Below are 22,248 nucleotides of genomic sequence, written 5' to 3'. Positions count from 1 at the left end.
GGCTGGAGAAAGAGGAGGTGGGTTTAGTCGGTAGGCGGCCCGGCAAGATAGAGATAGGACGGGCTGAATCCGACACACCTGGGACACCTTCCCAGACGGTCTTAAGAAGATTCCCACCTCCCAAAAAAAAAAAAAAAGATTCAGATTCCTTACGTAAAAATAAGTCACTTTTATTTGAAACATTTTTTCGAATTATGCATAAATGGCGCTATAATCGGAAAAAACGATTGTTGGAAATGGAAAATTAAATTAAAAATGGAAAGTTCCCACTAAAATGGAAAACTTTACTTAACTTTTTTTGGTTTTAGAACCTACTCTTCACTAACCAATAGGTCCCCAAAGCGCTCCAGTGACTGCACATTTAGCATACTTTCCTCCCCTACTATAAGTGGAAAGTTGACTGACTATATACAAATAGGTCAAATTATATTATGTCCTAACAAGCATTTTGAGAAGTTGCACGTTAAGATTGCTTTAGTAAAAGCTAGGTTATGATTTTTTAGAATTGGCAAATGGTGGCCTCATTTCTCCCTAAAGTCGCCCATTACTCGAAGAGGCTGTATTTTCCAAAAATATTGACAGGTGACAAAAGTGTTTATTTTTGCCAAATTCGTATAAAAAAATCATTGCAATATCAATATTTTATTTTTCTTTAATTTTGCAATAAATTAATAATAACAAATTACCTGCCATTCGTACAAAAAAAATAGGTGTTTTGTTTTAAATGAGATAAAGAATCGATTCCACATTGCTTGAGTCGTCTTTTTCAGAGGGCTATTTAATTTTTGTATGCATTTTTAAGCCAAGGAAAAGTGAAAAATACACAGAATAACTTCCCTAATTAACAGAGATACTTTTCCTGGGCCCAACAGCAGTGTAAACTCACCAAGATAACGCTCCCATTCGGCGCGACTCCTGAATATAAGTTTCCTCGGCCTCTCCAAAGTAGTTGGTGGAGAAGGATCGAAAGTGACAGTTTTTGGAGACGGAGTACGCATGCGCAATTTAGCACTCATCTTACTATTTAGCTTCTTTCATTGATCTAATTTGATCACTTCACACTTTCAATACTTGCCGTTGTCGCACGTTGTTTATGTTTTGTCCGATCCGAAACAACACTCGAAAATAAGTCAAAAAGCGGAATTTGTTGGATTAATCCAAGCAAATAAAATGAAACTGTCGGAAGATCCCAGTTATGACTAACCGTTGTGCTAGTTTTTGGCAAGATAGATGCTGACACTGGATAAAAATAAACCAATGCGGATTTTCTTCCACTCCACCTGATTATTATATAATACAGGTGGCTGTTTTTCAATTCAAAAAACTGGAAACACTCTATTTAATAACATCAAAACTTATTGTAATTGTGAGAGATTTTCATAAATATAGAACCTATCCATAAAACATAAAAGAATAATTTAGCATATCTTTCGCTAGGAATATGATGTCAAATAATATATTATACACTGCTCCACGAAACAAACCGTGTTTTTAGTTATACATTGCTGCATGATTTCAGATAATTCAATGATAAGGATGCCTGAGGAAAAGTTTCTCACTGACTCACAATGACAGTGGAAGAGGATACTTATCGGTTTTGTCTCAAAGAAACCACTCTGTACGTCTTATGTCAGTGTGAACGTCTCACAAAGCTGTATTTGAGTCATACAGCAACAGTAGAGAACTATGAATTACTCATATTGATTATTTAAAGAAACATATTAGGAGAAACCCAGGCAGAAACAGAACGACCTGGCTGAGAAGTGTAAGAAAGCGGTTTGATTGTAGCTCCTGAGCTTTTCAAAAATGTGGATAATGCCTTTACATGATGAGCAGTAATAAACATTCCCGCAGTTGTGGATTACAGAATCAAGAGTTTATCTCGAAAATTCTAATTTATGCTATCGAAACTATGCCAAAAATAATCAACTTGTTTCCGAGATGGTTCTGAAGAGTCTTTAGCAGATTCTTCTTGTAGAAGTAGCCCAGTCGGGATAGCATTTGACCTTGCATTACGAGCTGCCCCAAATTTTATTTTTATAATCTTTAGGGGGGTCAATAGTAGTATACATTTAAAATATCGACTGAATTAGACCGTTGCGTTAGCCGCCATCTTGATTTTAAATGAGAACCGTTTTTGCTCAATATCTTCGCCATTTTCAACTTTTCGACAAAAAGTGTAGAAACTGAAATTGTTGAAAATGCGATTTTCTATAATTTTGTTTATTATAATTTTTTTCGTGCGGTCGATATTTTCCGAGTTATGGGGAAAAAATAGTGACAGTTAGAGCATAATTATTGATTTATTGAATTATCTCGTTTATTATTAGTTTTACAACAAATTTGAACCTTTACAAAAATTAAGAGAATTAAATTTTGTACAATTTTGTTATCTTTCATTTTTTTGATAAAATCAATATTTAAGGTAGGACGTATGCGGTAAAGGCGCGAGCGTAAGACCTGATTGATTTTATAGCAATTGTTTTTGTTCAATATCTCCATTTTCAACTTTTCGAGAAAAAGTGAAAGGACTGAAATTGTTTCAATTACGATTTACTACAATTTTTAGAGAGAAAATATGTTAGCTGACATTAAACTTAATTATCGACAGACAAATAGACAAATTCAACCAATAAAACGCGCTAGTTAATAAAATTAAGTGAACTTAATGCATATGTTATTTTTTATGTCTTTTATGTACCTACTTAGTTTGGTTGGTGTTTCATTGGAAGTTTCAAAAATTGTATAAAATATAATTCTTCTTATTTTTGTTTTACAATAATTATTGTGTTTAAAGTTAATAATAAATGAGACCATTCAATAATTATTCTTCCCCTCCAATTCCACTATTTTCCCTCTTAACTCGGAAAATATTGATCGCATAAAAAAATTGTTGAAAAGAAATTGTAGGAAATTGCGTTTCCAACAATTTTAGTTCCTACCGTTTTTGTCGAAAAGTTCAAAATGGCGAAGATATTAAGCAACAACGGTTCTCCTTAAAAATCAATATGGCGGCTAATGCAACCGCGGAATTCAGTAGAGATTTTAAATTTACACTATTATTGATCTCCCCTAAAGGATAAAATTATAAAATTTTAGGGAGCTCGGAAACAAGATTCAATTCAGTAATTATGCTCCCCCCACCACTTTTTACTATTTTGCCACTTAACTCGGAAAATATCAACCGCATGAAAAAAATTGTTAAAAAGAAATTGCAGAAATCATATTTGGAACAATTTTAGTTGAAAATGGCGTAGATATTGAACAAAAACAATTGCTACAAAATCAATCAGGTCTTACGTTCTAACTTAAATATTAATTTTAGCAAAAAATGAAAGAGAATAAAATTGTGTACAATTTAATTCTCTCTATTTTTGTATAGAAACATTTTTGTCGTAAAACTAATATTAAACGAGATAATTCAATAATTATGCTCTGTCACTATTTTCCGCCATAACTCGGATAATATTGACGGCACGAAAAAATTGTAACAATAGAAATGATAGAAAATCACATTTTTAACAATTTTGGTTGTTATACCTTTTGTCGAAAAGTTGAAAATGGCGGAGATATTGAGGAAAAACGGTTCTCGTTTAAAATCAAGATGGCGGCTAACGCAACGGCTGAACTTTCCCCTTTCATCCCTTATTGCTACTTCCTTTATCCACTGAGGTGTCAGCCTGAAAGGGGTCATAATTATCAATATACAATAGGCACATTTCACATGCCAAACTCCATATTACTTATGACGATGATTTTTCGGCTCTAGCTCTTAGACTACAAAAGAAGAGGTATACTCAGAACCTTAGAACCTCAGTTAAGAAGACCTTAAGCACGTGAAGGTAAGGGATTGGAAAAGAAAAGCACAAAATAGAAGTGAATGGAGAAATGTTGTTCATCGATCCTTCATAGTAGTTGAGAATTTTGTATATACAGTGGAACCCCGATAAGTCGGCCCTCGATAACCCGGAAGTCCGGCTAACCCGGATCGATTTTCATCAGACAAATATTTCAACAATAAAAATGTATGTAATATAATATTTGAGAGATAATGTGTATTTCTGTAATTTGAACTATATGATAGTAAACCTGGGGGGAGACGATAAGGCAGGACATGTTGGTAAAGGGGATTAACATTGATATGACCCAAGATAGAATTGTGTAGAGAAATGCAATTAGGGAAGCCGACCCCGCATAGGGATAAGGCAAAGAGAATGATGATGATAGTAAAAATGAATCATGGCACACGGCGGCAGAGCGACGTTCATTGTCTCGGATTATCGGAAACAACAGGCACCTGTATTCCTTTATTTATTTCAAACTGTCTTAGCACTATTTAAAAAAGACTAAAAGACTATTTAAAAAATTCTTTTTTAGATAATGGTCTTAGTCTCCACTGTTCTTAAATAACATAACATCATTCTGATTGTGACCCTATTGTGTAGTATTACAGTCGTATTGTTCGCTTCCGTTCTGTAATCGTGCTTCAGATAAGTTTGTGTTTGCGTGTTTTTTTGTCTACGTAATGGCAACAAAACGTAAAAATGTTGTAGTGGCAATGGAAAAGAAATTGATAAAGGAGAATCTTTAAAAACAATTGCAGCATCATATGGTGTCGCTACATCTACTTACAGTTACGGATTGGAAGAAAAATATAACTTTTTATAGAGTATTAAATAGAATTTTTTACCAAGAAATGAACAATTCTCTATACTCTATACCAGTGGTAGGCAAAGTGCGGCTCCGGAGCCGCATGTGGCTCTTTGGCTCCTCAGGTGCGGCTCTGGCACAAATATCCACGGAAACCGCAAGAATATTTTCATTTAAAAAAAACTCGGTAGAAAAAACATTACCTACATCTTATTCTGATAAATTAGCTTTTATCAAACTTACAAACTTTAGCATTTGTCAAAAATCCTCTTAATGCTACGATAACCGAGTTGAAAATTTCTTATTTTGAAATTGGCATTAATTAGCTTTGACATAAAATTTATGGATTTAAGAACAAGGAGGTATGGCGCTCTAAATTCGAACGTCTTTGCGTTGAATTGGAAATATTGGAGAAGAAAAAAATGTTCAAAATACAAGCGGTCTGCTTTGAATGACCTGGAGAAGGAAGACATGATCATTTTCTACGCTTGGCATAGTATTCCTGATTCTTATTCTAGTCTAGTAAAATAAAATTTCACTACATGTAAAACAAAATGTAAATTCGTACAGGTTGAAACAACTTTTATATCAAAGTTTAGGTGGGTACAAAAGATATTTTCAAGAAAGTATCCAAATCACACAAGGGGATCATTCTTTAAATAATTAAAAAGGGGTCATTTTTGCAAAAAAATTACTTTTTTAACTGCTGAGGCCATTCAATTACTAATGAAGGTCTATAGGATTATTTTCCGCAAAGTTGAAGGGTTAATCTTTCACATATAACTAACTAAATTAAATTTGACCCCTATTTATTTAAATAATTATACATGAAACTTTAAAAACAAATTTGCAAAAAATTATTTTTAGCCTTTTAAATAAGCACTATAAAATATCTTATTTTACAGGAGAAGTTGCACTATGTTATCAGTATTAACCAAAAAAAAAAAATTAGTCCAAAAATATTTAATATTTTTTAAAATATTGAATTTGTTTATTAAATGTTACTCTATTTTCAATTGCAAAAACGCGGTTGTTGCCAAAGAAATATTCACCTGTATTAAATCTTATTAGTTTTATTTTTATATATGTTTTCGATAAATGTATTGATAAATTCAAATTTCAATTAAACTTCCCCCTAAAATGACATTTGAAAATTATTCAAATTTGTTTATAATTTGTTTTTTTAATAACGTCGCGGGGATTAAATATTTTGAAATGCCGTTTCGATAATTGGGTTTCTGGGAATTTTTCACTAATTAACAAATTTTTTTGTCTTTTTTTCCTCTTCTTTTTTTTCATGGAGTTATATTACTACGGGCCCTTTTAGGGTTAAGTTTCATTAAGAATGTCGAATCTCTAAGTTATAGATTCTAGACCTAAAAATATTAAGATTGGTCTAAAATCACTTAAATAAAATGTGGCTGGTTACTGAGTTACAGGGTGTTGAATTTAAAAATTAAAAATTATTTTTACCAAGTACTTTCAAACTATTTGACGCATCCTTATCATACTTGTCAGAAAGTGTGGGTAATATACAGTCTACTAAATTGTGACAAATAAAAGTTTCTAGCTACTACCAGAGGCGTACGACAGGGGATAGTTAATGGATGACCCTTTCCAAATTCTACGCCACTGAGGGAATTACTATTTTAGCGAAATTTTTCGATTCTCCAATACTTTATATGTAAATAATATACTCTTTACTGGTAACGATTAAGTAATTAGTTTTCGAGATATTGGACGTTAAAAATGAAACGGCATAGTTATTTTGATTCATTCATTCATTCATTTTAAACTTCCAATATCTCTCAAACTGATGACTTTATCGATACCAATAAAGTTATTTACATACAAAGTATTGGAGAATCGAAAAATTTCGTTAAAATAGTAATTCACTCAGTGGCGTAGAATTTGGGAAGGGTCAATCATTCACTATCCCCTGTCGTACGCCTCTGGCACTAGCTAGAAACGTTTATTAATCACAATTTAGTAGGGTGTATAATAGCCACACTTTCTGCCAAGTATGATAAGGATACGTTAAATAGTTTTAAAGTAATTGGTAACAATAATTTTTAAATTTTTAAATAAAACACCCCGTAACTCAGTAAGTAGCCACATTTTATTTAAGAGATTTTAGTTAAATCTTAATATTTTTAGGTCTACAATCTAGATCTCATAGACTCGACACTCTTAATAAAATTTAACCCTAAAAGGGCCCGTAGTAATATAACTCCAAGGAAAAAAAGAAGAAAAAAAACGACAAAAAAATTGTGTTAATTAGTAAAAAATTCCCAGGAACCCAATTATCGAAACGGCATTTTAAAATACTTAATCCCCGCGACGTTATTAAAAAAAACAAATTATAAACAAATTTGTATGATTTTCAAATGCCATTTTAGGGGGGAGTTTAATTGAAATTTGAATGTATCCATACAATTGTCGACAATATACATAAAAATAATGAGATCTTAAGCAGGTGAATATTTCTTTGGGAACAACCGCGTTTTTGCAATTGAAAATATAGTAACATTTAATAAACAACTTCAATATCTCAAAAATTATTAAATATTTTTTGACCAATTTTTTTTGCTTAATACTGGTAACATAGCGCAACTTAGTCTGTAAAATAAGATATTTTATAGTGCTTATTTAAAACGCTAAAAATAATTATTTGCGAATTTGTTTTTTAAGTTTTATATACAATTATTTAAATAAATAGGGGGTCAAATTTAATTTAGTAAGTCTTATGTGAAAGATTTACCCTTCAGCTTTGTAGAAAAAAATTCCATAGACCTTCATTGATAAGTGAATTACCTCAGCAGTTAAAAAAGTATTTTTTTTGCAAAAATGACCCCTTTTTAATTATTTAAACAATGATCCCCTTGTATGATTTGGATACTTTTTTGAAAATATCTTTTGTACCCACCTAAACTTTGATATAAAATTTGTTTTAACCTGTACGAATTTACATTTTGACTTTTTTTTATTTTATTAGGCTATTCTTATGATCAGCTGAAAAAGCTCATGTTTGCTGTTCTTTCCCTTTTCGGTTCTACATATCAACATTAAAAAAAAATGGATTTTGCGCCAAAACTTTTGTAAAAAATACAGTGTTGTAGGGAATAAAACCTTACAAAACGAAAGACAATAGAAGTTTCTACGATGATTAAAAAACGAAGATATCGCAAAAAAAAACGAAAAAACACGTTTTAAATTTTTGGGGGTTATGGATGAGGATTTACAAATTTTTTTGGTCGAATACTTTTTCATGTGGAACATGTGGTTTTTTTATTTTTGAAATATCGCTGGCAGCATTTTTCACTATCTTAACCGACTAGACTAGACCCTTTAGTTTTATTTAGTGTAATAAAAGTTTTCTGAACAAGCAGATTTGGCTCTATTTTTTTTAAATGGTTGTAATGTTCATATTTGGCTCTTTGGCTAAAAAGTTTGCCGAACACTGCTCTATACAACTATTAGTCCAGGAACCGAAGCATTTCACCTCGCAATTTTTACAGAATGGATCGATTTGCTTGAAAATTTGAGAATAAGTAGTGGATAATTCAAGGATCAAAATCTATATGATGCCGAAAGGCGCTTTTACCATGGGGTCGGTTGCCACCCCATCTTAGGGGTGGAAATTTTTTATTATATTTTGACTGCAAAAGTTGATAAAAACATTCATTCTAAGCAAAAAATGTTCTATACATTTTTTTGATAAAATTAATACTTTTCGATTTATTCACTATCGAAAGTGTTAGTTTTATATAGAAAAAATCAGTGTTTTTCGATATATACTCATTTACCATTCACTCAATTTTTGCCGTAGAAAAATTTTTTTCAAAAAAAGTTCTTGGGAATTAAATAACCTACAATTTCATATAAAAACATTTTTTGATATATCTGATGCTAATCTTTCTATTTTGAAGAAAATGGCATTTTTTACCAAACTACAAAAAGTCTTTATTCGCTTTTAACTCTAGTTTTTTAAAAACTAATCATTCTAAGCCAGTCAAACTTTTAAAATCTATTAATAATACATAAATAAAGAAGAATTAATAAGGCCAATGACTAAAAGCAAAGCTAACTTACATTATTATGCTTCCAATTAGATTTCTTTTTTTTTTTTGAAAAAAATATATTGATTTTTTACCGTAACCTTTTTAATTTTTATCTTAGAAAGTTTGTTAAAAAATAATTTTGTAGGTTTTTACAAGATCTATAAGATTATTAATACCAAATCCTTTTAAAATCCTCAGTCGCAAAAAGTGGTGACTTTGAATGGGTTGGTAAAGGTGATTTTTGCATGTTTTTACAAGTTTTAATTGTCAATAGCTCACTCAATTTTTACCGTAGAGAAATTTTTTGCAAACTATGTTCTTGGGAATTAAATAAGCTACAATTTTATATTTAAATATTTTTTTGTATCTCTGATGATAATCTTTCTATTCTGAAGAAAAGGGAATTTTTTACCAAACTTCAAAAATTCGATATTTGCTTTTTACTCCATTTTTTTAAAAACTAATCATTCTAAACCAGTTAAACACCTCTAGAACCTATTCATAATACATAAATAAAGAAGACGAAATAAGGTCAATAACTAATTTTAATCAGGGTGGTGATTAGGGGTTTGCTTTCGATCACTTTTTCGCTGAAAAATATAGGGTCTGACATTCTTTTCATTATCAGCCACCTAAATTTTGAGCTAAAGACTTTTTTTATTTCTGAAGATAGATATTTTTAAATACTTCAAATTAGTTTAAACAAGTGATCCTCGAAAAATGCATAGTTTTCCCGTCTTTTGACTTTGAGACTACAATATTTAGCATTTTCCGAAGAGGACCTAACATATAATAAAGTATAGCTCGATTACTATTGGTCTTAAAGAAAATTTAAAAAAACGGTTTTGTACATTTTTTTAAAAGGTACATTTTTGTTAAGCAAAGTTGTTTTGATAAAACAAAATTTTTTTAAGTAATTTGCAGAAAACTGATTAAAAACATTAATTTTTTTTAATATAAAACTAACATTTTCGATAGCGAATAAATAGAAAACTATTAATTTTATCAAAAACATGTATAGAACATTTTTTGCTTAGAATGAATGTTTTTACCAACTTTTGCGGTCAAAATATAATAAAAAATTTTCACCCCCGACATGGGGTGGCAACCACCCCCATGGTAAAAGCGCCTTTTGGCATCATATAGATTTTGATCCTTGGACTATCCACTACTTATTCTCAAATTTTCAAGCAAATCGATCCATTCTGTAAAAATTGCGAGGTTTTCTCCTATTTTAAGCTTCATTACTTGGACTATATACGTAATTTAGATGTGTACTGTGCATATATATTTCATGTTATTTGAATTATAATGGAGTTTATCTGTAAGTATACCGTATTTTATTAATTTTTACCATATTCTCCGGCTAACCCGGATTATCGATAACACGGATCGGCCGCGGTCCCGATTAATCTGAGTTATCGAGGTTCCACTGTACTTAACTTTGAGTTATGTTTATAATAATTGTAATTAGTTATTAATCTTATGATTAGGTTTTAACAACTTGTACGTATATAAAAAAATATTATTAATATCACATCTATCCTGCAGTAAAACTATACAGAAAGACGATCAGATAGGTCGTCATAAATTATATACTTGACTGCCCACAATCAAACGACGCACAACCACTAACTATTCCACTTACACAATCACTACTAAAACTGAAAAATCGCACAGAAAATCCAATTAGTTTCCCACAATAACAATAACAAATACCACTTTAATTGCACATGGATAGTAACAGGTGCATGAGGCCAGACATAAAGCAGAACTAAATTGAAAAATTCTTAAGAGACGTTTCCCAAATAGTAACACATCAAGGATTACTCCTACAGGTTGAGATAATTTTATGGTAATACATTCAGATATCTTTTTTCGTGTAAAATCTAAATAATTATTAGGTTTCCATCGACATATTTGTAAGTGATATGAAGTTATTACGTTGTTTTTATATAATACTCATGTATTTTTATGTGACTGAATTACATTTAACGGAAAAATAATTACCACTAATATTTTACTGAAGAGAATAGCATAAAGATATAAACAAGCTAATACAACAAATATGGACACAAAACACACTACCAGATGATTGGAACAGAGGTATTATAGTATACCTGTCTATAAAAAGGATATCGGGAATAGTACGAAAATTGCAGACCAATAACTAAACATGAGACAAATCATTCGCTGAACGGAGAATACCAGAACGGGTTTAGACCAACGAGATCGACAATAATTAGTTTAATCGTGTTCCATACAGTGAGCAAATAATTCAAAAATCGAGAGAATACAACAGAAAAATGCACCTAATATAATACTCATGGATTTTAAAAGCGCTTTTGATAGAATTAATAGAACGAAAAGTATGTAAGAGCTAGTAGTAGAGGAGCAAAGTATGCTAAATGTTCAGTCACTCGAGCGTTATTGAGTTGTGAAGAGTAGGTCCTATTGGGTTGTGAACAGCGCCACTTTATCCATTAGGCAATAAAGGCAGTTGCCTAGGGCGGCACATTATGAGAGGGCGGCAAAAATACTGTACAAAAAATATTTGTATATAAACATTATGGATATAAGTTCTGTCATTAATGAGTATGAAGCTCTTTCAAATTACTTTACCGCAAGGAAGCCAAAAAGTTGTGCCCAAATAAAACATATAAAGAAATAAGAAAAAGAAATTCAATTTGACGTGGGGGCCGATGATGAACTAAACTTTTCAGCTAGGGATGAGATGAAAATCCACACATTCTATGTTATAATCGACACTCTGATAAGAGACCTGAATAGACTTCTGGAATCTTATCGACTTATTTATCATCGTTGTCGTATTATTAACAGATTTGCCAAAATTAAGCAATGAAGAAATTATTTTAAAGAAGCTGAAAATCTGATACAAAATAGAGACGACCAAGATACATCATTCATACATGAATACATTCACTTAAAGGGTCATTGGGATACCACAATAAAATCACCGATTGACATATCTTAATATTTAAAGAAGAGTTAGTGCAGTCACTGAAGGTCGATATGAGCTATTACCACCGATTTCGTTGAACCTCCATCGATTTGCATAAAAATTGGTGAGTGGTTAGAGCATATCTCAAGGAATAAAGGTGATAATATCATATTATGGTGTCAACTTGCGCTTTTACCCTGGGGATGGATGCCGCCTCTTCTCGGGGCTGAAAATTATTTTATTAAAAATAACCCCATAATTCGATAGAGCGACAAATTCTAAGCATAATTTGTTACATAAAGTTCTTAAAATAAATTAATACTTTTTGAGTTATTAAAGATCAAAGATTTTAATTTTTCGTGAGAAAAATGCATGTTTTTACCGATTTTTCATAAATAAATCAAAAACTATAAGATTTTACAAAAAAGTTATTATTACCAAAATTAAAGCTAATAGAAAACGAAATAAACTCCTTACAGGAAAAACCATTTAATGTTAACTAAAAGTGAGTTAGAGGTAACTGAATGTATATTTTTTTCGGCGAGTATCCAAATCTAAGTATTCAAACTTAAATAACGGGAAAATAATACATTTTATAACATAACCTTATTAGATATTTGTCAAAATACTTAGAATTAGAAATATATATCAAATGAGCCCCCGAACAAGTTGATAGCATTAAAATTTATGCACGAAATATTTTTAAAAAATTTATCTTTTAAAACATTTTCCAAAAAAGTTATTGTTTTTTTTAATAACTCCATTAATTGTTACGATATCAGGTTTGCCTAAAAACCATTTGAAAGTTAATTTTAATGGCTATTAAACCACGTTGAATTTAATCTTTTAAACCCCTTACCTTTTTTTTAATAAAACGTTAAATGGCCCCGGTTACGTAACGTTTCTATCTCGCTTATTTTTTAACCTACAGAAATATTAAAAAGGTAAAATATCTGATACAGAAAAAACTATAATTTGGTCATACATATTATATCACTTTTTACTTATATTGAGTATTTTTGGAGTTATTATCAAAAGAAAATGAAAATTACGATAGGTAATCTTAAAAATTCTGATTGTTTTAAATTACATCTTTTTTTTTCAAAAATATGCATTCTAAACTGGTCAAATTGTTGAAATTATTACTTATGCTAATATAAAGAAATTCTTATAAATTATTAGGATTATTATAAATTTTGATTTTTGTGGAAATGGCGTGTTTTATTTTTCAGTTTTTCCTAAAAAGTTCTAAAGAGTTCTCTTATTTTCATCATAACTTACTTAATTGTGATGTTATTAACTTCTACTGGAGCTCATTTGATAGGTACTCCGAAGTACTTTGACAAGTGCTTAGCAGGTATATTTTATAAAATGCATCGTTTTCCCGTTATTTAAGCTTGAATACTTAGATTTGAGTACTCGTCGAAAAAATATATATTCAATTACCCATAACTCACTTTGAATTAACACTAGTCTAGCTCTTTAGTGAGCAGTGTATTCAGCTTTTTATTATCTTCAATTTTAGCTTACATTTTTCGAGTTAGCTTAGCTTCAAAAGCTTACATTTTTCGAGTTATACGTGAAAAACAGCTTTAAAACATGCGTTTTTTACGAAAAAATAAAATCTTTGATCTTTAAGAACTCAAAAAGTATTAATTTATATTAATATCTTTATGTAACAAATTTTGCTTAGAATTTGTCTCTCTATCGATTAATGGTATTATTTTTTCCACCCCCACGTAAAGTGGTAGTTTTCACCACCACGGTAAAAGCGCAAGTTGGCATCATGCCACCTTTGTTTCTTGAGGTATCCTCTAACTACTCAATAATTTCCATGAAAATCGATGGCGGTTCAACGAAATAGGAGGTGAAAACCTTCAGTGACTGCACTAAGTGGATTGAAAGATATTTTCCCTAATTTTGACATTGCTTTGCACTTATTTGTGCTTCCCAGTTGCCGACGTGTCCGCTGGAAGGTCATTTTCGAAAATGTCAAGAATAAAAAATAATTTCCCATCAAGTATGACGCAAGAACGTGTTAACAATTTGTCGATTTTGTCAAGAACAAAATTTTTTTTTGAAAGTCTTTTTTTGAATAGATGTCTCTGATGTGATCGAACTGGAATGACAATTTTTTCTATTGTAGGTATATAAACATCGTAGTTTAAATCCATTTTTAGTGTATTCTTATTTAAATAAAAATTTCTGCATTTTTTTCCGCAAAAATGATACTTGTTTGAAGGGCGGCTGCTAGAGAATTGCCTAGGGCGTCAATTGACCTAAACGCGGCCCTGGTTGTGAAGAGTAGGTCCTAAAACCAAAAAAAGAGTAAAATTTAATAAAAAAATGTTGTCCTGGTAAAAGGTATATTAGTTTAAAAAGCCCCTGTAAGGCTACAAAAATAGAAACAAAACGTGTTCGCTCTGTAACAAGAGCATCATCAGTGTTACAAGAACATGGTGAGCCACCCAAAAATACAAAGGTTAAAACCTTTTAAAAATACACTAAAAGTCTTATATAAATGTAAACATCGTAAAATACAAAGGATGGATATACATAATTCCTATGCATGTGGCTTTAGGGCAACATATGACTCCCACACGTTGTAAGTGGGTTACTGGGTAATAATTAATTAGGTCATTATGTTATAAGAGGTGACAGGCAACAGGTGACATGGGACTCGCATGTTGCCCTAAAGCCACATCCATAAGAATTATATCCATCCTTTGGATTTTACGATGTTTACATTTATATAAGACTTTAAGTCTATTTTTAAAAGGTTTTAACCTTTGTATTTTTGGATGGCTCACCATGTTCTTGTAACACTGATGATGCTCTTGTTACAGAGCGAAAACGTTTTGTTTCTATGTTTGTAGCCCTGTAGGGGCTTTTTAAACTAATATACCTTTTGCCAGGACAAAAATTGTTTATTAAATTTTACTTGTAATAATACAGCCAGCTACAGGAAATTCTTCCTTGTGGATTTCAAAAAATGTTAAGTAAAGTTTTCCATTTTAGTGCGGACTTTCCATTTTTAATTTAATTTTCCATTTCTAACGATCGTTTTTTTAGATGATAGCGCCATCTATCCATAATTCCAAAAAATACCTCGAATAAAAGTTACTTATTTTTACGTAAGGAATCCAAATCTGCAATAAAAAATGAGAGCTCCCATTTAAGATTTTAAAGAACCCCCCACCCCACCTCTGTGAGGGGTCGTGTTTGGTACCATTCGATAGATTTTTCAAAAATATGGAATAAGTGTATTTTTCAGTTTTTCGATCTGATGTTCATTTCGCGAAATATCGCGGGATTCGTATTTAAAATTTGCCCACCACCCCTCTCCGTGAGAAGTCGTGTTTGGTATCATTCGATAGATCTTTGAAAAATATTGATCATGAATTTTTAGTTTTTCGATCTGTTATTCATTTCGCGAAATATTCGCTTTTTTCTTGTGAAACTTTGGGACTAACCACTAACCCATTTCCTTACGCCCCGCGCAAATCGTCAGATTTTTGAAATATACACTGTTTTGCGTGTAGGTACTTAACTTACCTTATCTTAATCTGACGATTTCGAGTTTTTCTAAGGATATATTTTTTTTTCGCCCCCCCCCCTTAACGAACTCCCCTGCATTAAGAGCCAATATATGGAAGAGGTACATTTTCAGGGTACAAGGTTTCTCCCATGTAATAATCTGACGCGCTCGAGAAACTGCAAAAATCTCCCCTTGGGCTCCCCTATCATAGAGAATCTTGAAATCCCAGAAAATAGTTATTTATGTACCAAGTCAGTAAAGTGACTCTTTATCGAACGAGTCTTGATATTACGAGAAGAGCGAGCGTAGCGAGCGAGGCGAGTAACAGACGAGTTCGATAAAGAGTCTTTACTGACGTGGTGAATACAAAATTTTATCGCTAACATAATTTGATTGAAAATCAACCTGCAATTTAAATTCCGATGATTCGCACCTTAAATTTGACTACGTAAGAGTTTGGACTCTGTAATTATTTAAAAATAATATAAAATTTATAAAATAAATTGAATAAAAATCAGTCGTTTATTTAACTTCTTTAAAATCTCATTATAACACTACACAATTTTTTAGTTTGATTAAATTCATTATTTCATAAAATTAATCATCTTTAATTTTAATAATCCCTGAATGAAAAACTGGAAAATGAAGTACTAAAAGCTTGACAGCTTGGATAATGCCAAAATATATTTTATCTACAATTACACTATCTACAATAATTTGATATTGGTTTTAACACTTACTTGCAATTTACAATTTAAGAACTTTTTAAATTTTAGACGTCATAATAATTTCATGACAGTGATGACAGATAACTTTTGCAAGATGGCCGCTTTCGATTTTTAATCGATAGTTATCAATATTGAATAATTATTAAATCGGTAATGTTTTAATTTATTTTATATGAATATATGTATTTACAAAATACTACAGAATTTCACTTTTTGACATAAATTTAATTGATAATAACGCAAATTGTGTACAATATTTTTAATAATTAAAGTAAATAAATTTTAAGTTCACTCAAATTCTCGCTTTTCGATTGCTGCCATCGACCACTTACATTCAATCTGGGTTAATTTGATTAATTGTAAAGTAAAATTCGGCCTTTCAGTACAATAAAGTGTTACTTTACTGCCGCAAATGAGGGAAAATGAGTACAATAATGAATGACTTTAGTGACGATTGGCGATAAAATAATTTTTACTAAGACATAATATGCTAACAGTAAGCCTAAAGAACACCACAGCAAAGATCAGTTCAACGGAACAACTTTTAATGAGATCAAAGTAAATACTCTAATTATAAAAGCGGTTGAAAAATTAGATAAGGAAGCAAAGGGAAGAGGGCTAGAGATAAACCATCACAAAACAAAATACGTTACGATAGGGAAGGACCGCACAACAACTCAGAAATATCTAATAGCACAGTACCATAAATTTGAAACTGTATTTACCTTTAACTACTTGGGAATAACAATAGGGAAACCCGGAAAAGAGAGAACGGAGGAAAGAATCCTGATATAGGTAAAAAACATATGGAATGAATAGAAATCTGCTGAGAAGCAAGACTCTAAGTCAGAGAACAAAGATAAAGCTTAATAAGACCTGTTGATTCATATGGGATGGAGACAAGGGCGATTAAAAATAATTACACTTTTATAAAAAAGAACTTTTTTATAATAAAACATTTTTATTATTTATAGGAGAGAATATAAATTAATTTGACGATATAAATGCTTAAAATTCCAAAAATTACACTATAATACCTACTTTTTATAATACCACGGTTTATATAATTTTTATATATAATAATTAACGTATAAAATATGAATTTTAATTATATCAACTTTTATTTATTTATTAAAAAAATTAAAAAAAGATACGCAACAGCCACAGCCGGGTTAGAACTCGGAACTTCTCGATCTGCAGTCTAATGCCACTGAGCCACCATCAATTTGTAGATATCGATTTATTAACGTACTTTAAAATGTCATTGCATTAGTCACATTTTTAAAATAGTTTGGAATTTAAAAAAAATATATTTATCCATACAGGGTGATTGATTAGTGGGGTAAAGCTCCGTAAATCCGTTATAGTAATAAATAGCAATAAAAGTTAATAACAAAAATTGTAGCCAACTTTGATTACAGATTGATAATCAGTAATCGTAAATTGTCAGTTTTAGACAATTCAGTCATGGCTTACTTAAAATTTGGAAAGATTTGGACCCGTTATTAATAATGTGCTCTAAAAAATGAAAATATCTCGAAAACTAATAAATTTAAACATAGGGAATGTTATACAAACATTAAAGTACGGCAATAGTACTTTTCGATAGTGATATAAAATACAGGTTGTTCCATTTAAAATTACTGAGAAAATAATGTACTTGCGTTTTGACTCACACTGTATTCGATATAAAGAAAATTAGCAATATCAATCATTTATGAAAATTTTGACAATAAATGAAAAAATATTGCATCAATAAACCATTGCCGTTGTGTTTATTTTTATTTATACAGATAGTTCAACTTGTTACGATTTTCATATAAAATTGGTTATAACTTGGTAAATACCCTGTATAACTTACAGAACCATTTAGACCGAGCCCTTTAAACCCGCCCCAGTTAAAAACTAAGGGATCTTACGGAATTTAATTTGCACAGTCTTATAGCTCTTTAAAAATCATACGAAACCATTTTTGAAGAAACTTTTTATCGCCAAAAATATATAGAATATTTTTCGAGGTACTTTAAAAAAAAAGTCGATTTTTTCGTCGAAAAACTGTTATTTTCAAACGCGAATAACTCGAAAAACATTAGTTTTACGAAGAAAATGTAAAAAACATTTTTTTCTTAGAATCACTTTTTCCATCGAATTACATGGTTAAAATGTAATAAAAAATTCCCACCCCCCGAGATGGGGTGGCAACCACCCCCAAGGTTTTAGCGTATGATAGCGGCATGATATAGAAAATGATCCTTGAACTATTCCCTACCTTCTGTGAAAATTTCAAGTAAATCCATGCTGGACGAAAAAATTGCGAGCCAAAATGCTTCATTTCCTCAATCGACTATTGGGGCTGACCGACCGGCTCTGTCCCGTCATACAGCTGACCGACTATAATAACTTTTATTTATATTTAATTTAGAATGTGTGTACTGATTTTCAGCCTTATTAAATGGATTTAATTACCTTCGTAGGAAAGCAACTTTGATAGCCTCTCAGTAACTCCTGTTCTACGTTTCGCTTGACCGGCCGCAGTACGTTTCTCTACACACTCACAGTAATCAACTGTGAAAAATCTAGCTTTAGTAAATTCAAAGAGATTTTTCAGCGCTGCCTCTTGGTCTATATTCATTTAGTATTGTTAAGTGGACTAAATCATCATAATTACCATCATTAGCCGTTTTAAGTCCAATGGTGAACAAAGGCCTCCCATAAATAATTCCATAGCATGCGATTTTGAGGACCTTGAATCTAGTTGTTTAGGATGCGCTTGATGTCCGGAGAATGTCTTCAATTACGAGAAGCATCGTGTCTAGGTCTCCATTCTATTTTTTTTTTGTCCATTTTCCATCTCTGACCCTGGCAACATGGATTGCCCAGTTCCATTTCAGCGTTGTAATTCTTTTAAGTGCACCTTAACACCGGTTCTTCTCCTAACTATTTGATTTGAACTGTCTCTGAGGGATATATTCAACATTGATCTCTCCATTGCTCTCTATACTGCTTGTATTTGATTGGTTAATTTTCTGTTAAGGGTCAATGTTTCTACTTCATATTTTAGAACTGGGAGTACGCACTGATTCAAAGACCTTTCTTTTCAAACACATGGGAATATCTGATCTAGACTTCCCTTCAGTGTTCTATAATGCTGGCCATGTTAGTCCAATTCTCCTGTTTAACTGTGTTGTTTAATTACCCCTTCCTAATTTAATCTCGTGGCCTAGGTACTTATAGGTATACACTTGTTCAATTTGCGTGCCATGCGTTAAAATGTTTTTGACCTGTACAAAGTTGATCATTTATTATTTTTGGTGGGAATAGAAGCATGGACACAGAAGAAAACGAACACGAAAGTATTGCGAGAAATGGGAAAAGAATGCGAAATAATAAAAACAATAAAAATGAAAGTTACAATATCTGGGACACGTAATGAGGGGGGGAGCTATATGAAATGCTAAGACTAGTAATACAGGGAAAGATAAGAGGCGGAAGGAGTATTGGAAGAAGGAGAGTATCATGGAGGAAGAATTTAAGGGACTGGTTTAACTCTTCAGAGCAGCGGTAGATAGAGAAAGATAGTGATGATGATATCCAACCTCCGATTGGGAGACGGCACTTAAAGAAGAAGAGTACATTTTATTAACTGTATTGCTGTTTAAACAATAAATCATAAAATAAAAATATTGACAATTTAAATAGTGTTAATATCTGACTTCATTGTTATCAAATGCAACCCGTTATACACATTCTGCACTACGTGTGGCCTAACTTTTACAATACTCTGGCACACATTGTAACTTTCAAGTTTGTACATCTCTGTCAATTCACTTCAAAATGGTACGAAGTACCTCTTTACGAGTAGTATGTAAGCATATATCGCCGCCTACGAAAAGTATAACTCCGAAAAATGCCGGTAAGAGTAGAACTTTCAATGAACCCCGCGAAAAATATTATTTTCGATTATATGATTGTGAAAATTATAATTCCTAATAAAGTGTTAGCGAAAAAAATTATTTTTTGAGGAGTATCAGCAAAAAACATCATTTCTGTTTTGGGTCCACGAAAATTATAATTAGTCCAGAATGCCACTGCGCATCCGCTAGGAAAAATATTCGAATTCGGATTTTTTGCACAATCTTACTCAAAAAGGACTCCTTTTAACAAATTTGCATGTTGCCAGGACCAAAAGGTGGTCAAAAATTTTTTAAACGTTTTTTTTTTGTTTTTTTCTTAAAATTATTTTTTTTGCATGGAAAAAAGTTTTTTTTAGGTTTTTTGGATCATTCCAAAGAGAAAAGGTCTTTAGTGACTTTTCTCTAAAAATGATAGTTTTTGACATATAAGCGATTAAAAATTGAAAAATTGCGAAATCAGCCATTTTTAACCCTCAAAAACTATGTGAAAAACTGAAAATTTGAATGTTGCCAACGTAGGTAGATATTCTTTAAACATCGATTGATGAAATCCCGAAGAGTTTTTTGCAATACAATATTCAAAACTCCTATTTTTTTTTAATTGCTAATCAAGCGTGTGCGACACTATTTTCCACCGACAGTATGGTGCAAATGAAAGGAATAAATTCGTTATTTCGTAAACCGGCGGCTTTAAGGAAAAGTCCCGAAACAGGTCGATTTTTATTTTTAAGTTATGATATTGTGGTATATATGGTATACTAGTGACGTCATCCGTCTGGGCGTGATGACGTAATCGATGATTTTTTTAAATGAGAATAGGGATCCTGTGCTCGAACAACTAGGAAAACAATGCGAAGTTTTAAATTCCATAAAAATCAGGAAGTTGGAGTACTTGGGGCACATCATGAGAGGTGAAAAATACGAACTATTAAGGAATATAATGCAGGGCAAAATCAAAGGCAGAAGAAGCGTAGGAAGACGTAAAATCTCGTGGCTACGCAATCTCCGTGAATGGTTTGGATGCAGCTCAATTGAACTGTTCCGGCGCGTAACCAACAAAATTATAATTGCCAGAATGATTTCCAATCTCCGATAGGAGCGGAACTTTAAGAAGAAGAAGAAGGGATCCTGTGGTAGCTCATTTGAAAGGTTCTTCAATTCTCTATTCAGTAATGTAAACATTTACATAATTACTTATACAGGGTGTCCTTCTACTTCTTTTTTTGTCAAATAATTTAATTTAATAAAAATTTTTTGGACACCCTGTATAAACAATTATGTAAATGTTTATATTACTGAATAGAGAATTGAAGAACCTTTCAAATAAGCTAGCACACGACCCCTGTCCTCATTTAAAAAAATCATCGATTACGTCATCACGTCCAGATGGATGACGTCACTAGTATACCATATATGCCACAATATCATAACTTAAAAATAAAAATCGACCTGTTTCGAGATTTTTCCTTAAAGTCGCCGGTTTACGAAATAACGAATTTATTCCTTTCATTTGCACCATACTGTCGGTGGAAAATAGTGTCGAGCACGCTTGATTAGCAATTAAAAAACGAAGGAGTTTTGAATATTTTATTGCAAAAAACTCTTCAGGATTTCATCAATCGATGTTTAAAGAACCTACCTTGGCAACATTCAAATTTTCAGTTTTTCACATAGTTTTTGAGGGTTAAAAATGGCCGATTTCGCAATTTTTCAATTTTTAATCACTTATATGTCAAAAACTATCATTTTTAGAGAAAAGTCACTAAAGACCTTTTCTGTTTGGAATGATCCAAAAAACCTAAAAAAACTTTTTTCCATGCAAAAAAAATAATTTTAGGAAAAAAACAAAAAAAAACGTTTAAAAAATTTTTGACCACTTTTTGGTCCTTGCAACATGCAAATTTGTTAAAAGAATCCTTTTTGAGTAAGATTGTGCAAAAAATCCGAATTAGAATATTTTTCCTAGCGGATGCGCAGTGGCTTTCTGGACTAAATTACTAAAAAGTTCTCAGAAATAATTGGTTCGTCGGTAGAAACAGAAACAGAAAGGGAAGAAATTGTTTTCGTCGGCATCTATTATGAACTACATCTTTTCGTTATAAATATTTTGGGAGTTATAATCTTCGCGGACACGCATATAAAAAAGAATTGTATCGCCAACACTTATCAAAGAGTTATTATTTTCACTGGAAATATATTAGGAATCACATTAATCATACGTACCAGCGATATATGTTTCTTCATTTCTATAGTGCTACATATATTATATAGTTCTACATATAGTTCTATACTTCTACAAATATTATATTCGTGATACGGATATATGTACAGGGTTATTAACTATATTTTGACCCCCCTGTAAACTGCTTTATTTACAGAATTAGAAAAAAATGTA

The 22,248-nt window shown here is 31.5% G+C and overlaps 1 protein-coding gene across 3 annotated transcripts in view; it reads right to left on the bottom strand.

Moving 5' to 3' along the window:
- LOC126886435 (paxillin) overlaps positions 1-22,248 on the bottom strand; it is a 312,639-nt gene that overhangs the window by 214,364 nt on the left and 76,027 nt on the right. For 2 of the 3 annotated variants that reach the window (XM_050653372.1, XM_050653374.1), the window contains exon 1: positions 887-1,284. The exons of the other annotated variant lie outside the window; for it this stretch is intronic. In XM_050653372.1, coding sequence (XP_050509329.1) covers positions 887-1,016 — 130 coding nt within the window. In that variant the 5' untranslated portion in view covers positions 1,017-1,284. Of the gene's footprint in view, positions 1-886; positions 1,285-22,248 lie in introns of those variants that run through there. 3 annotated transcript variants of the gene reach the window in all.

Source organism: Diabrotica virgifera, chromosome 6, assembly GCF_917563875.1.
Source record: "Diabrotica virgifera virgifera chromosome 6, PGI_DIABVI_V3a".
Lineage (NCBI taxonomy): Eukaryota > Metazoa > Arthropoda > Insecta > Coleoptera > Chrysomelidae > Diabrotica > Diabrotica virgifera.
The sequence above is the reverse complement of the archived record's forward strand: the minus strand, read 5'-3'. Positions and strand labels throughout refer to the sequence as shown.